This window comes from Aulonocara stuartgranti (genome assembly GCF_965226115.1).
Source record: "Aulonocara stuartgranti genome assembly, chromosome: 14".
Taxonomy (NCBI): Eukaryota; Metazoa; Chordata; class Actinopteri; order Cichliformes; family Cichlidae; genus Aulonocara; species Aulonocara stuartgranti.
This window is the reverse complement of record NC_138950.1, coordinates 14,810,872-14,825,732: the sequence shown is the minus strand read 5'-3', so window position 1 is coordinate 14,825,732 and position 14,861 is coordinate 14,810,872. Positions and strand designations below refer to the sequence as shown.

Below are 14,861 nucleotides of genomic sequence, written 5' to 3'. Positions count from 1 at the left end.
AATGATCTGAAACATTTAAGTGTGACAAATGTGAAAAAACTATGAATTGGGAAAGGGAGAATATTTTTTCACCACCCTGTATATGTATAGGCATAGATTCAAAAACTGAGAAATAAATGAGTAAGTAATAAGGTAAAGTTATAAATAATTCATTGTGTCTAATATTTGATCTTCCTGTTATAATATTAAAAATTACAAACCTAAGTTGGATTTTTGTTCATTAAATATTTCTTGGTGTTCTTCTCGGGGTTAAACAAAATTATAAAACATTTTGGAGCAAATATACACATTATTAGTCCAAAGCTGGAGGACAGAATGGCAAAAATCTCAACAGCCACAGTGAATTTCCCAGGAGAGCTGACATATGCTGGGATAAAGGTGATCCACACTGTACAGAATATCAGCATGCTGATGGTGATAAATTTAGCTTCATTGAAATTGTCAGGTAATTTGCGGGCTAAAAAAGCTAAAACAAAGCAAAAGGCAGCAAGTAGGCCTATGTAACTGAGCACAGCCCAGAAGCCAACAGCAGAGCCTAATGCACATTCCAGTATGATTTTCTCCTTGTATGCAGTTAGATTTTTAATTGGGAATGGAGGGCTAAGTACCAACCATACAGTACATATTAAAACTTGAATAAAGGTGAAAGACACAACAGTCATTCTTTGTTGTGGAGGACCAAACCATTTCATCACATTGCTACCTGGAAGTGTTGCTTTAAAAGCCATTAAAACCACTATAGTTTTCCCAAGTACACAGGAGATACAGAGTACAAAGGTGATGCCAAACGCAGTGTGACGCAGCATGCAGGACCACTCAGATGGTGCTCCAATGAAAGTTAATGAACATAAGAAACACAGAGTCAGTGAGATGAGCAGCAGGAAGCTCAGCTCAGAGTTGTTGGCTCGGACAATTGGAGATGTCCCGTGATGAAAAAATATAGCTACAGTGGTAATGGCCAGACAAGCACCCAGAACAGAGAGTGTAGCCAAGATGATTCCAAGGATGTCTTCAAATGAAAGAAACTCTACAGGCTTAGGGATACAAGTGTCTCTCTTTGCATTAGGCCAGAATTCCTTGTGGCAGGGTAAACAATCAGCAGAATCTGAATGTAAAGAAAAAGAAGAGAGACATAAAGAAGGCTTCAACAATTAATTTGTTAATTTTTTTGTTATGCATCCATCCATCCATCCATCTTCTTCTGCTATATCCGGGCCCGGGTCGCGGGGGCAGCAGTCTAAGCAGAGAAACCCAGACCTCCCTCTCCCAGCCATCTCCTCTAGCTTATCCGGGGGAACAAAAAGGCATTCCCAGGCAAGACGAGGGATATAATCTCTCCAGCGTGTCCTGGGTTTGCCCCGGGGACATGCCTGGAACACCTCACCCAGGAGGCGCCCAGGGGGCATCCTTGTCAGATACCGAACCACCTCAGCTGGCTCCTTTCGATGTGGAGCAGCAGCTGCTCTACTCTGAGGCCATCCCGGATGGCTGAACTTCTCACCCTATCTCTAAGGGAGAGGCCAGCCACCCTTCGGAGGAAGCTCATTTCTGCCGCTTTTGTCCGCGATCTCGTTCTTCCGGTCACTACCCACAGCTCGTGGCCATAGGTGAGGGTAGGGACGTAGATCGACCGGTAAATTGAGAGCTTCGCTTTTAAGCTCAGCACGCTTTACGCTTCACCACGACGGACCGGTGCAGTGTCCGCATGACTGCGGCCGCAACACCAATCCGTCTGTCGATCTCCGGCTCCCTTCCCCCGAACACTCGCAAACAAGACTCCGAGATACTTGAACTCCTCCACTTGGGGCAGGAACTCATCCCCGAGTGGGCACTCCACCCTTTTCCGGCTGACAACCATGGCCTCAGATTTGGAGGTGCTGATCTTCATTCCCGCTGCTACTGTTATGCACACTAAAATAATTTTGAATATATGTAAAATCATTTTATTTTACCTGTTGTATTACTAGTCTCTCCTTCAGGACACAGTATACAGTCATAGCAGCAGATGGGTTTTCCTTTCTGCAGCACTTTACGAGTTCCTGGAGGACAACTGGCACTGCACACTGACACTGGCACCTGTGAGAGATAAAGCCAAAACACTAGACATATATATATATTAGGGGTGCAACGATACACAAAATTCACGGTTCGGTTCGGTTCGATACTTTGGTGTCACGGTTCGATATTTTTTCGATACAAAAAAATGTTCATGCATTTTTAATTTGTCATTTATTAAAATTATAAATATATATTTTAACTCAAAAGTACAGTTTTTAAATTTAACCCTAACCCTTGTGCGTGTTTTTTATTTTGACAGCGAATGCGCACCTGCGGACCACTTATGTGCAGCCCTGGTTATTTAGCTCGTCATATTGCAGCCACAGAAATTATTTTGTCCATGAAACCATAAAGCTGCACTTTCTTTTTGCCTTATAGTCTGATTTGTCATAACTTCTCCGTTTTGTGGTAAGCTTTTCTTTGGCTGTCACTTCTTCACCCTGACCTGTCTTATTTGGCTCAGCAGAACTGAAATGCTTTTACACGCGCACTCACATAAGCTCAGCGATTCTCTGCGCGATCAACCTCTCACATGTTTAAGCTTGCTGCGGGAGATTTCACTTGTCATGTTTGCATAGTAAGCTAACGATTAATAAGACGATGTCAGAGGAATTGGTGCACAAATTATCATCACTCACAGATCAGTGCTGTCGCTCTCTATACACAGTTCGCACGATTGCAAAGTGAAAGCAAAAAAACAAGCGCAAATTCAAACGCGACTTCAATATGTCACATATTGACAGTGGCTCACCGATGCCAATGACATAATTACCCAGCTACATTTCTGAAAGAATGCAAAAGCATTGACATATATTTTTCCTACAATAGCCCGACGGGCAGGGAAGAGATAGATTTTGGTAGCCCGACTGAAAAAAATCGCTAGCTCCGGGACGTCGGGCTAGCGATATTGCAAGCCCTGTATCTGATTGAGGAATCACTCATCTTTGGAAAAGAGAGTTTATTACAGAGAAATGGCTCTTTCCAAAATAAAAGCTATACTATCCGCTTCTTCTGGGCTATATTCTCAGCAGCATAAGGAGAATCAAGTGCTAACAGCTGTCTAAATGACTCGGCTAACGTTAGTAGCATGCTTGCTTTTTTTTGTCTGCTTCCACTTGTCTTTGCACTAGGATGATGTCGGCGTAAATGTGCAGTCATATTCGTCGTGTTCCCACTAGTGCTTTCAGGTTAATCTCGTTGAAATGACCTTAACGCCACAACACGGCAAATCTCCGTTAACGAGCTACCGCCGATCGCTCCGTGCATGGGGCTAGACGGCCAACACGTTAACGAGCTAACTGCGCTAGCACACTAGTTCACACCAATGTAATTGAGCATTGCATGGCACATCCAACATACTCTTTTACCTTAGTCCATGACTCGCTTACCTTCAGGGTCATACGTCACATGAAAACCAAAATAATTCCAAACGCCAGATCTGAATGAGGGTGGGGGAGGTGCCCTGCGCTCTTCCTTCTGACTATGCTGTCTGTGTTGAGCGCTCAGTGGATCTGCGCTCGACAGTGCAGCCTAGGCGGAGTAGTCGAACGCAGATTCACTGAGCGCTCAACACAGACAGCATCGTCAGAAGGAAAGTTGATAAAATAAATTACAAATGTTGTATTGTTCGATACATATGCGTACCGAACCGAAAGCACTGTATCGAACGGTTCAATATCGATACGAATATCGTTGCACCCCTAATATATATATATAAATCCTTAATCCTCCAAAGTGCAGTGTGGTTCTTGTCTTTTGATTCATTACTTGGGTGCCATCCTCCATCCAGGTTATGCTCTGGTTAATCTGGAACTCTTGGCCCTCTGGCAGTGATGCATCATAAAGTCCTACTGTTACCAACTCTGTTTTTCCAGTTTCACTCTTCTGCCAGTTAACCAACTCGTAAATCGCCACAGGATCCCCATTAGCATTAAATGACACATCATAACCATTTTGGGAAAAATTTACTTTCTTCAGCTCTGCTAAGATCTGTATGTTAGAAAGGAATGGAAGGCAGAGAAAAGATATGCCAAAATATTAGGCCTTACACTAATATTTGATTTCATGAAGAATACATTAGGGGTAACAAAAGAAACTATATTAGCATAAACATTTGAGCTGACCTGTTTGGACTCTAACTTGTTTAGTTTGTCACACTTAGCTATGCCATTGGTTCTCTGACACACTGTATTATGGATGGCATGTGCTATTGCATACACAGCCTTGTACACCATGTTAGTAATTCTGAGCTGAGATGTGTCAGTATACGGGATTTGAAGATTCTGTATGTCTTCAGTTCCATCACATATCTTCTTGTCTACAACAGGACCTAAACAATAGACGACACAGGGACTGTTTCATCACTGCAAGATTTTAAATTTCATTAATGCATTTTCATTTGTCATGTATTTACCAAATCATATTAATATAAAATTCCTTAATAGACAACAAATCACATTTTTAAAATGGGACAAAATCACTACATTAACTGAGTGCCTAAACCTCACACCAGAGATCAGAACATAAAGAATTAATAAAAAAAATATTTAACCTTATATTTGAGCAAAACAAAAGTTGCTAAAGATCAAAAGGATTTTCTCACTTTTTTTCATTTTGCAGTTGAACGATTCCTCCCAGAACTCAGTAAGCATAGGGGATGTAGCTACTTGAGAGGAAGACAAATTAAGCAGGAAATCTCTGAAACCGGGGATTACAGACTTCTGAATCCCAAATCCAATGGCCCCAGCACAGAAATTAAACCTTCTAAATTCTGAATCAGTTATCCATGACTCACTGCCTATCCACTGGCGAGGTGGGGAAGGCTCACGTGAAAGCTCCTCCAACAGAATTTTCATGTCACCAGAAGCAACAAATGCCACAATAACCACTGCTGTAGACCTTAAGAAAGAATGCAATACATTAAGAAATTTCTTGTAACTTTTGTTAATCCAGTATTAATTTAACTTTCTTAATCTAATAGACAGCAGTAAATAAAACACAAAACAATAAGCAGAACTAATTCAATGGATGGATGGATTTCTTTAAGCAAATCTCAATCTAAGCAAAACCTGTCATATAGAGACCTGCGGATAACACTTGCTACTTCTTGGATCCTGCTATGTGGGTGAGTCCGATAGAAAGATACAGAATATTCCACACAGATTCCCTCTTTTTGTGCTGCTTCTAGAAAAGATGCCATGCCACTATTTCCATAATCTGAATCCGAACGAACAGCACCTATCCAAGTCCAGCCAAAGTGCTTTACCAGCTTGGCTAGCGCTTCAGCTTGGAAACGATCACTGGGGATTGTTCTGAAAAAATTCGGGTACTGCTGCTTGTCAGACAAACATGCGCAAGTGGCATAATGGCTCACCTAAAGCAAAAAAAGGAAACAAAACTCTTTTAAGGATGGCACAATAAAAACTCATTTGCATGCTTATTAGAAATACAAAGATTGCCATTTACTTGAGGAATATTAAAAGACCCAAGGATGCGTGACATGCTGATGGATGGTGTAGACCCAGACTCACCAACAATAGTCATCACCATACCAGATAGTGAGCAGTTGCCACCTGTGTAAAACACAGTGTCCAAGCTATTTAACAACTGAAATGCCACATGCACTGACACAGGCACTGATGAACATGAGTCATAGATCTGATACCCAAGCCTTATCCCGGGCAGAAGCTCTGTGCTGTTGTTAATCTCTTCAATGGCAAAAACCATTGCTCGTGAGAAGCGCAGCTCACGGGTATTAATGCTGCAAAAAGAACATCAACTCAATATTCGATTTTAAACTACATAGATTTCAGATATTTTAAGCTTCAATAGAAAAAAAGACAGTAAGGAAAATGTTTAGTTGGGCCACAAACAACTAATAACTGCAAATCATCTGAGGATAAAATATAAGGCTTAAATTCACCATACAAGAATAGTAACTGATATCAAAGCAAAATGACATATTATTAATATATAATAACAGTGATAATAATATAGGCATTTATCTCATGTTAAAAATTCATAAGAAAGTTTACAAAGTGTAATTTCACTCTTGAAGAAAATAAAGTATCAGTATCACTAATATTAAAAAATTATTGATTCTTTACAAATTATTAGACAACATACAGGTCAGGTCATACTATTCCAGCACAACCAAACATGTTTTGTAAACCAATCCTTTTACTTACTGACCTCCCACTGCATCTCACTGGCTCAGGCATGGTAGTGTAGTCATGGTTTACTGTTTGCATGTAGTAGTGGATTGAGAAAACACCACCAATAACATAGTCCCCATCCATTGAGAATGCAGGGATACGAGTGCTACCCTGCAGCTTACATTTCACAGAAGAAGCCACAGATCTATCCTGAGCCTCTGTAGGCATTTGATCCAGACCATCTAGAGATAGATCTAGGGCAAGAGCTGATTTCAGCTCAACCAAATACAGATATAATTTCAGACAAATAAACACAGCTGACAGCTCCATCCCTGCCTGATGTCAGGCATCTGTTATGGGTGTGTTTTCACTGATTTATATAGTTGTTCAAAGGCAGTGCTACGTCTTTATTATGACATGCTCTTACGCAGCAGTCTTTGAGAAAGTCATTATGTTCTATAATCTGTATTTTACAATATCTTGAAATGTGTTCAAAAATTATTTACAAGCAATACATTTTATTATTAGCCTATGAGAAAAAATAATCGGTAATAATGCTCAATAATTTGAGCAATGCCTATGAGGTTAAAAAAAATAGTAATAGCATAGTATTTTGCATAATACAGTATACTGGAAATGAAAGGCTGTTTTCAAATTTTTATATTTGAGCTCTGTGAGTTCCTAAAGGGATAACCTTGTCAGACCATCACTTACTCACCACCAAACCTGTCATGTTGAATGACATTACAGGCAGCAAAACATTCCCCATAGCACATGTGCTCATGGTGAACCGACCTCATCTGTGAAAACCACAGGGCACCAATGGTGGACATACCAATTCTGGTACTATATGGGAAATGCCCAACAGACTCCACGATGGTGGGCAGTGACCACACAGGCCACTAAAGAACGTTGGGCCTTCAAGTAGTGATGTGCGATACCACTGATTTCCTTTCCGATTCGATACCAAGTAAAATTCAGGGTGGTATCGACGATACTGAGTTGATACCGATACTTTGTACAAAAACTTACAAAACACCTTGCCTGCCTGCAGCACTAAAGGACTCCGTGAGAGACGTCTGTCTCGCCCTAGCAGCAGCTGTCCCTTTCCACTGCTCCTCTTCAGTTCGCCTCAACATACACTCGTCATATTCTGTGATATGATTTACTCTAAGGTGTTTGACAAGGTTAGTGGTGTTGCCACAACACCTAACTTTCTTGTCACATGTATCGCAAACCATGTCTCAGCTGTTTGTGGATGTAAAATACATCTGCACATGACTCCATTTACGCTCAGCCATTGTTGTGAGTGCACACGCCAAGGGGCTGCCATATATTTATACAGCCGTATTTTGCACGTGACTATGAAAGGCAGAAGAGGAAGTAGTTCCTTCCAATGTAGACAATCCAAATAATATAGTTTCTTTCCACTCTGTTCCTGTTAATGATAAACTACAAATTTACCCTAAATTACTAAAATATCGATATTTTAATGTGAGAATCAATTCTACAACATAAATGACTGGTATCGGAGAAATCGATATTTCAGTATCGATCCGCACATCCCTACCCTCAAGCCACCCTCATAAAGTCCAATTGTTTTGGTCAGAGACATTCACACCAATGACCCGGAGGTCATTTGGTAGGGCTCTGGCAGTGGTCCTCCTTCCACAAAGGAGCAAATATCCAGAGCCAAATGGAAATACAGAAATGTCTTCAATGTTTCTTTTTTTCTCACGGCAAATTAGATTGCAGAGTTCACCAAAAACTCGTTGCAATTTTGTGGGAAATCACAAATTTTGTCTCGAGTGCACCAACCCTGAATGCTGGTCTTGGTAAGAAGACCTTGTTGCTTTTGCTGCTCTGCATGATTAATCTCATAATGGTGATTTGAACTGTGGTCCTTAAACACAGCAATCTCCAATCTCTAATATGAGCATCTATCAGTGCTAGCACTCACATGTCTCATAAAGGTGTCAGTGAAGCTGATATAGGACCCAAACGCTGGACTTTCTGAATGAAGACAGTGCGTTTATTTATAGCAAAAATGACAACAAGGTGCAGAATATTTTCGGTGCATGCTCCAAGTGAGTGTGAGTGTGTCCTCCGATTGCCGTGTATTGTCCCCTTCCCATGACAGTGGTCCGTGTTCCGCTCTTCTGTTTAATGTTCATGGTGCACCCACTCCGTTCCTCTGTTTCTGTAATCCAACAGGAAACCAGAGACAGATTAGCAGGATTAACCCATGACAACAAACACTTTCAATAATTAGCTTCTGAGCTAAACTAAAGATTCTCTCACAACAAAGCTCCTGAGATGAGACTAATCAGCTGCAGTTATGTGTTTGCGCTCCAGGTGCGGCGAGACCCCATGGCAGGTACACTATTATTCGGTCCCAGACTCACAGAGAAACCAGAACATCCAACACACACACACACACACACACACACAAACCGGGAAAATGGGGAACACGAGAACACAAAGCATAAACACTGCGGTCACACTGTGAGGACCACCAGCCCAAGACAGACCAGCAAATATACAGAAGTCCATGAAGCACATGAGCCCTGGGTCCCCAGAGCCAAGCCCATGAAAAAAGATCTGTTTCAATGCATTTACAATGAACCTGCATTCCCTTGTGTGCGATATTAAGTACCTGCTCCTTAAAAAAATATCATAAAATTTTTCTAATTCATTTAAATTATATGGGAAATGTGTTTGGAAGGTTTTGAATCCTGGGTCGATTTGACTGCAAACATAAAAGATACCGGAAGGTGTGCTCCAACTACAGGGGGATCACACTACAGAGCCTTCTTGGGAAAGTCTATGCCAGGGTGCTGGAAAGGAGAGTTTGTCTGCTAGTCGAACCTCAGATACAGGAAGAACAATGCGGTTCCCGTCCTGATTGCGGAACACTGGACCAGCTCTTTATCCTCTCAAGGATACTTGAGGGCAAATGGGAGTTTGCCCAACCAGTCTACATGTGTTTTGTGGTCTTGGAGAAGGCATTCGACCGTGTCCCTCGGGGTGTCCTGTGGCAGGTGCTACGGGAGTTCTGAGGTGGTTCGGGTATCTGACAAGGATGGGTGAAGCGTTCCAGGCATGTCCCACCGGGAGGAGGCCCCGGAGCAGACCCAGGACACGCTGGTGAGATTATATCTCTCGGCTGGCCTGGGAACGCCTTTTTGTTCCCCCGGATAAGCTAGAGGAGGTGGCTGGGGAGAGGGAGGTCTGGGCTTTTCTGCTTAGGCTGCTGCCCCCGCGACCCGGGCCCAGATAAAGCGGAAGAAGATGGATGGATGGATGGTTGGATGGGTCTATTTGACCACAAACATAAAAGACATGTGTTTATAAATCAATCAATCAATCAATCAATCTTTATTTATAAAGCACTTTTCATACAAAAAAAAAATGTAGCACAAAGTGCTTTACATGGTTAAAAGCTGTCCACCCCACCCCACCCTCCAACTCACTCCCCACACTTTCATTAACATAAACAATGTGAATACACACATATCCCCCCCACACACACACACACACTTAAAGAGTAAAATTGGGCTGAGTACGCATGAGCCAAGTGAGGAAACACTATAACAGGGAGCCGTCTGCACCGGGAGCCGGTCACAGACCGCAGCCTCCAGGCTGGGCACACAGCAGGAGGGAGGCAAAGAAGCCCCCCAGCCAGGCTGAGAGGACCCCGAGAGCCCCAGCAGCCACGGTCGATCACAGCCCCGGTGCAGAGAGCGCCCTCCGAGGAAACACTGGAGATATGACACAATAGGATATATACAGGGTAAAACGATAAAACAAATAAGAACGGGATACAATATGAATATAAATATAAATAGAGTAAGAAGATTAAAAAATGAATAAGAATAAAATCAATAAATATTAGGTGAAGCCTAAATTAATAATAGAATAACAGGATAGAATAAATAAGCATAAAATGCATAAAGGTTAAGTCAAACCTAAATTAAAAAGGTGGGTCTTGAGCCTGTTCTTAAAAACATGTACGTTCTCTGCAGCCCTGAGCTCCTCCGGCAGGCTGTTCCACAGATGAGGACCATACCACTGAAAAGCTGCCTCTCCGTGAGTATGTGTCCTGACTTTAGGGACAATCAAAAGGCCAGTACCAGAGGACCTCAGGGTTAATATGGTAAAAGCAGATCTGAGAGATAAGAAGGCCCAAGACCATTAAGACATTTAAAAACCAATAAAAGAACTTTAAAATCGATCCTGAAACACACGGGCTGCCAATGCAGCGATTCTAAAACCAGTGTAATGTGGCCCGCCCTCTGGTCTTCGTCAGTACATGATCTGCCGAGTTTTGTAAAAGTTGTAAAGTTGAAATATTCTTTTTAGGAGTGTTTATTGTGATATAATAGGTTAAGAAGAGAGTGGAGTAGTTTTTTGTTGTTGTTGTTGTTGTTGTTGCTAACGGCTTCAAAAAATTGAATCTACTGCAGCGAATTTATTGGGACATTTAAAATACAGTGGGGCAAAAAAGTATTTAGTCAGCCACCGATTGTGCAAGTTCCCCCACTTAAAATGATGACAGAGGTCAGTAATTTGCACCAGAGGTACACTGTGAGAGACAGAATGTGAAAAAAAAATCCATGAATTCACATGGTAGGATTTGTAGAGAATTTATTCGTAAATTAGGGTGGAAAATAAGTATTTGGTCACCTCAAACAAGGAAAGTCTCTGGCTCTCACAGACCTGTAACGTCTTCTGTAAGAAGCTTTTCTGTCCCCCACTCGTTACCTGTATGAATGGCACCTGTTTGAACTCATCATCTGTATAAAAGACACCTGTCCACAGCCTCAAACAGTCAGACTCCAAACTCCGCCATGGCCAAGACCAAAGAGCTTTCGAAGGACACCAGGAAAAGTATTGTAGACCTGCACCAGACTGGGAAGAGTGAATCTACAATAGGCAAGCAGCTTGGTGTGAAAAAATCAACTGTGGGAGCAATCATCAGAAAATGGAAGACATACAAGACCACTGATAATCTCCCTCGATCTGGGGCTCCACGCAAGATCTCATCCCGTGGGGTCAAAATGATCATGAGAACGGTGAGCAAAGATCCCAGAACCACACGGGGGGACCTGGTGAATGACCTGCAGAGAGCTGGGACCAAAGTAACAAAGGTCACCATCAGTAACACACTACAACGGCAGGGAATCAAATCCCGCAGTGCCAGACGTGTTCTGCTGCTGAAGCCAGTGCATGTCCAGGCCCGTCTGAAGTTTGCCAGAGAGCACATGGATGATACAGCAGAGGATTGGGAGAATGTCATGTGGTCAGATGAAACCAAAGTAGAACTTTTTGGTATAAACTCAACTCGTCGTGTTTGGAGGAAGAAGAATACTGAGTTGCATCCCAAGAACACCGTACCTACTGTGAAGCATGGGGGTGGAAACATCATGCTATGGGGCTGTTTTTCTGCCAAGGGGACAGGACAACTGATCCGCGTTAAGGACAGAATGAATGGGGCCATATATCGTGAGATTTTGAGCCAAAACCTCCTTCCATCAGTGAGAACTTTGAAGATGAAACGAGGCTGGGTCTTCCAACATGACAATGATCCAAAACACAGCGCCCGGGCAACAAAGGAGTGGCTCCGTAAGAAGCATTTGAAAGTCCTGGAGTGGCCTAACCAGTCTCCAGACCTCAACCCCATAGAAAATCTGTGGCGGGAGTTGAAAGTCCGTGTTGCTCGGCGACAGCCCCAAAACATCACTGCTCTCGAGAAGATCTGCATGGAGGAATGGGCCAAAATACCAGCTACTGTGTGTGCAAACCTGGTAAAGACCTATAGTAAACGTTTGACCTCTGTTATTGCCAACAAAGGTTATGTTACAAAGTATTGAGTTGTATTTTTGTTATTGACCAAATACTTATTTTCCACCCTACTTTACGAATAAATTCTTTACAAATCCTACCATGTGGATTCATGGATTTTTTTTTCACATTCTGTATCTCACAGTTGAAGTGTACCTCTGGTGCAAATTACTGACCTCTGTCATCATTTTAGGTGGGGGAACTTGCACAATCGGTGGCTGGCTAAATACTTTTTTGCCCCACTGTATCTGCATCAACTGCAAGCTTTAAAAGCAGTCAACTGACCTTTTTATTTAGATTTTTTTTCTTCTAATGAAGAATTTACTGTATGGAGGTTCACCAACTTGTCTACAGTTGTTTGATTTTGAAATGGGAGTGGGTGCAATTCAGAACTCATTGAAAAACCAGAAACACCAGCCATAATGTGGCTCTGTATTCTAGTGATGGGAATTATGACAAAGCATTCAGAAAGTTTATTCGTGCAGTGAATCCTATATGTGCAATTCCAAGCAGGAAAACACTCTCCCAAAACATCATCCCAGGCCTTTTATGACAAAAAATGTGCGTCTTCTTTTTGTTTTGCATATTTTAATTTATATTTTGTTGTGTTGTGGTTTGCAGTGTTTTGTGTTGTTTCACTTTAAATTTATTTAAAGGAAAAATCTGAAAATTTAAATATTTAAGAAGGGCTGCTCTGAGATCCTTCCCTTGATAGCATGTGAAAAACCGGTTGGATGTTTCTCTGTGCCCTCTGTTCTGTGTTTAGTCTTCTCTGCCCATATGTTCCCCCTGTGTTGTTACCTTCTGTGTCCCTCTGTGTGACTGTCTATATAGTGATGTGAGTTATTGTGCTTTGCTCCCACTCCTTGTGTTCTGTGTTTTCCTGTTCCCTTCGTGTATTTCTTCATGTTCTCTCCCTCTCTCTCCAGGCCTTTTCTCTGTACTTCCTGTGTTACTTTTAAGGTCCACATCTTGGTGTCAGGGTTTCCACTTTCGTGTCCTCCCCGTCCTGTCAAGTGTAATTGTCCTCAGCTGTGTTGCCTGTGTGCTTCCACTTCCCTCATTACCTTCTGTGTATTTATGTCAGAGTCTCCCTCTGTTCCGTGTCGCGTCATCCCTCATGGCTTTGTTTCCCTGTGTTTCCTTGCGGCTCAGTTTATCATTTCCCAGTTTAGTTTAGTTCTCTGTTTTCCCTGTACTCAGGCAATATAGCAGTGCTTTTGAGTTTAGGTCCAATCCCTGCCTGCACACAGCCGGATCATGACATTTATGCCAACTTATTCCTATGGGAATCATAAATGAAAACTTTTAGTTCATCTGAGCAGACACGTATCACATGCGGAGTTCCCCAAGGTTCCATCTTGGGACCCCTTCTGTTTAACATTTACATGCTCCCACTGGCACAGATTATAAAGAACAACAAAATAAACTATCACATTTATGCAGATGACACACAAATATATATCACAATGTCACCAGGAGACCGAGGCCCCGTACAGGCTCTTGGTAAATCCATTGAGGAAATTAATGACTGGTTGTGCCACAATTTTCTCCAGCTAAACAAAAACAAAACTGAAGTAATAGTCTTTGGTGCCAAAGAAAAACGATTACAGGTCACCAGAGAACTTCAATCTATACACCTAAAAACTAGGGGTGCAACAATACTCGTATCGATATTGAACCGTTCGATACAGTACTTTCGGTTCGGTACGCATATGTATCGAACAATACAACATTTTTTATTTATTTTATCAACTTTTCTTCTGACAATGCTGTCTGTGTTGAGCGCTCAGTGGATCAGCGTTCGACTACTCCGCCTAGGCTGCACTGTCGAGCACAGATCCACTGAGCGCAGCGCAAGCTAGCAAGACAGAAGCTAAGCTCGTTGCAACATGGCGACTGCCTCAACGCTACCCGAAAATGAACCTCCCCCACCCTCATTCAGATCTGGCCTTTGGAACTATCTTGGTTTTCATGTGAAGCATCACCCTGATTGTAAGCGCGTCATGGACAAAAGTAAAACAGTATGTCGGATGTGCCACGCAATGCTCAATTGGTGGGAACTAGTGCGTTTGCGCAATTAGCTTTTTAACGTGTTGACGCCGTCCAGCCCCACGCACGGAGCGATCCGCGGTAACTCATTTACGAAGATTTGCTGCGTTATTTTAACGAGATTAACGCTGACAGCACTAGTGGGAACACAATGAATATGACTGCACATTTACGCCGACATCATCCTAGTGCAAAGACAAGTGGAAGCAGACAAAAACAACAAGCACGCTTGCTACAAACTTTACCCGAGTAGTTAGACAGCCGTTAGCACATGATTCTCCTTATGGGGACCTGATGTGTTTAATATGCTGCTGTGAATATACCCCAGAAGAAGCGTATAGTATAGCTTTTATTTTGGAAAGAGCCATTTCTCTGTAATAAACTCTCTTTTGAGTGATTTCTCGATGAGGTTTTTTTTTCATTATTTTGTTGTTTCAGCAACATTAAATTTAAAAAATGTACTTCTGAGTTAAAATATATATTTATAATTGTAATAAATGACAAATTAAAAAGGCATGAACATTTTTTTGTTTCGAAAAATATTGAACCGTGACACCAAAGTATCAAACCGAACCGTGAATTTTGTGTTTTGTTGCACCCCTACTAAAAACCACAAACCAGGCGAAAAATTTGGGTGTAGTGATGGATGCAGACCTAAACTAAGAAAAACACATTAAGACAATAACAAAATGAGATTACTATCACCTCAAGAATATTTCAAGGATAAAAGATCTGATGTCTCAACAAGACCTG

At 42.0% G+C, this 14,861-nt stretch overlaps 1 protein-coding gene across 1 annotated transcript; it reads right to left on the bottom strand.

Moving 5' to 3' along the window:
- Positions 1–79: 79 nt before the first annotated feature.
- Positions 80–5,805, bottom strand: LOC309688149 (extracellular calcium-sensing receptor-like). The gene is made up of 7 exons (XM_082503623.1): positions 5,524–5,805; positions 5,142–5,431; positions 4,661–4,956; positions 4,182–4,387; positions 3,826–4,047; positions 1,953–2,076; positions 80–1,105 (listed from the first exon to the last, which is right to left on the bottom strand). The coding sequence occupies exons 1-7, from the start codon at positions 5,782–5,784 to the stop codon at positions 201–203; spliced, it is 2,304 nt and encodes a 767-aa protein (XP_082359749.1). The 5' UTR covers positions 5,785–5,805; the 3' UTR covers positions 80–200.
- Between the last annotated feature and the right edge of the window lie 9,056 nt (positions 5,806–14,861).

Excerpts from the sequence above, each read along its gene's own strand:
- LOC309688149 (XM_082503623.1), bottom strand. The coding sequence starts at position 5,784 with ATGGTTTTTGCCATTGAAGAGATTAACAACAGCACAGAGCTTCTGCCC. Across the intron at positions 4,957-5,141 it reads GTAGCAAGTGTTATCCGCAG|GTCTACAGCAGTGGTTATTG; the intron begins GTCTCTATATGA and ends TTCTTTCTTAAG. Across the intron at positions 1,106-1,952 it reads AGAGACTAGTAATACAACAG|ATTCTGCTGATTGTTTACCC; the intron begins GTAAAATAAAAT and ends CTTTACATTCAG.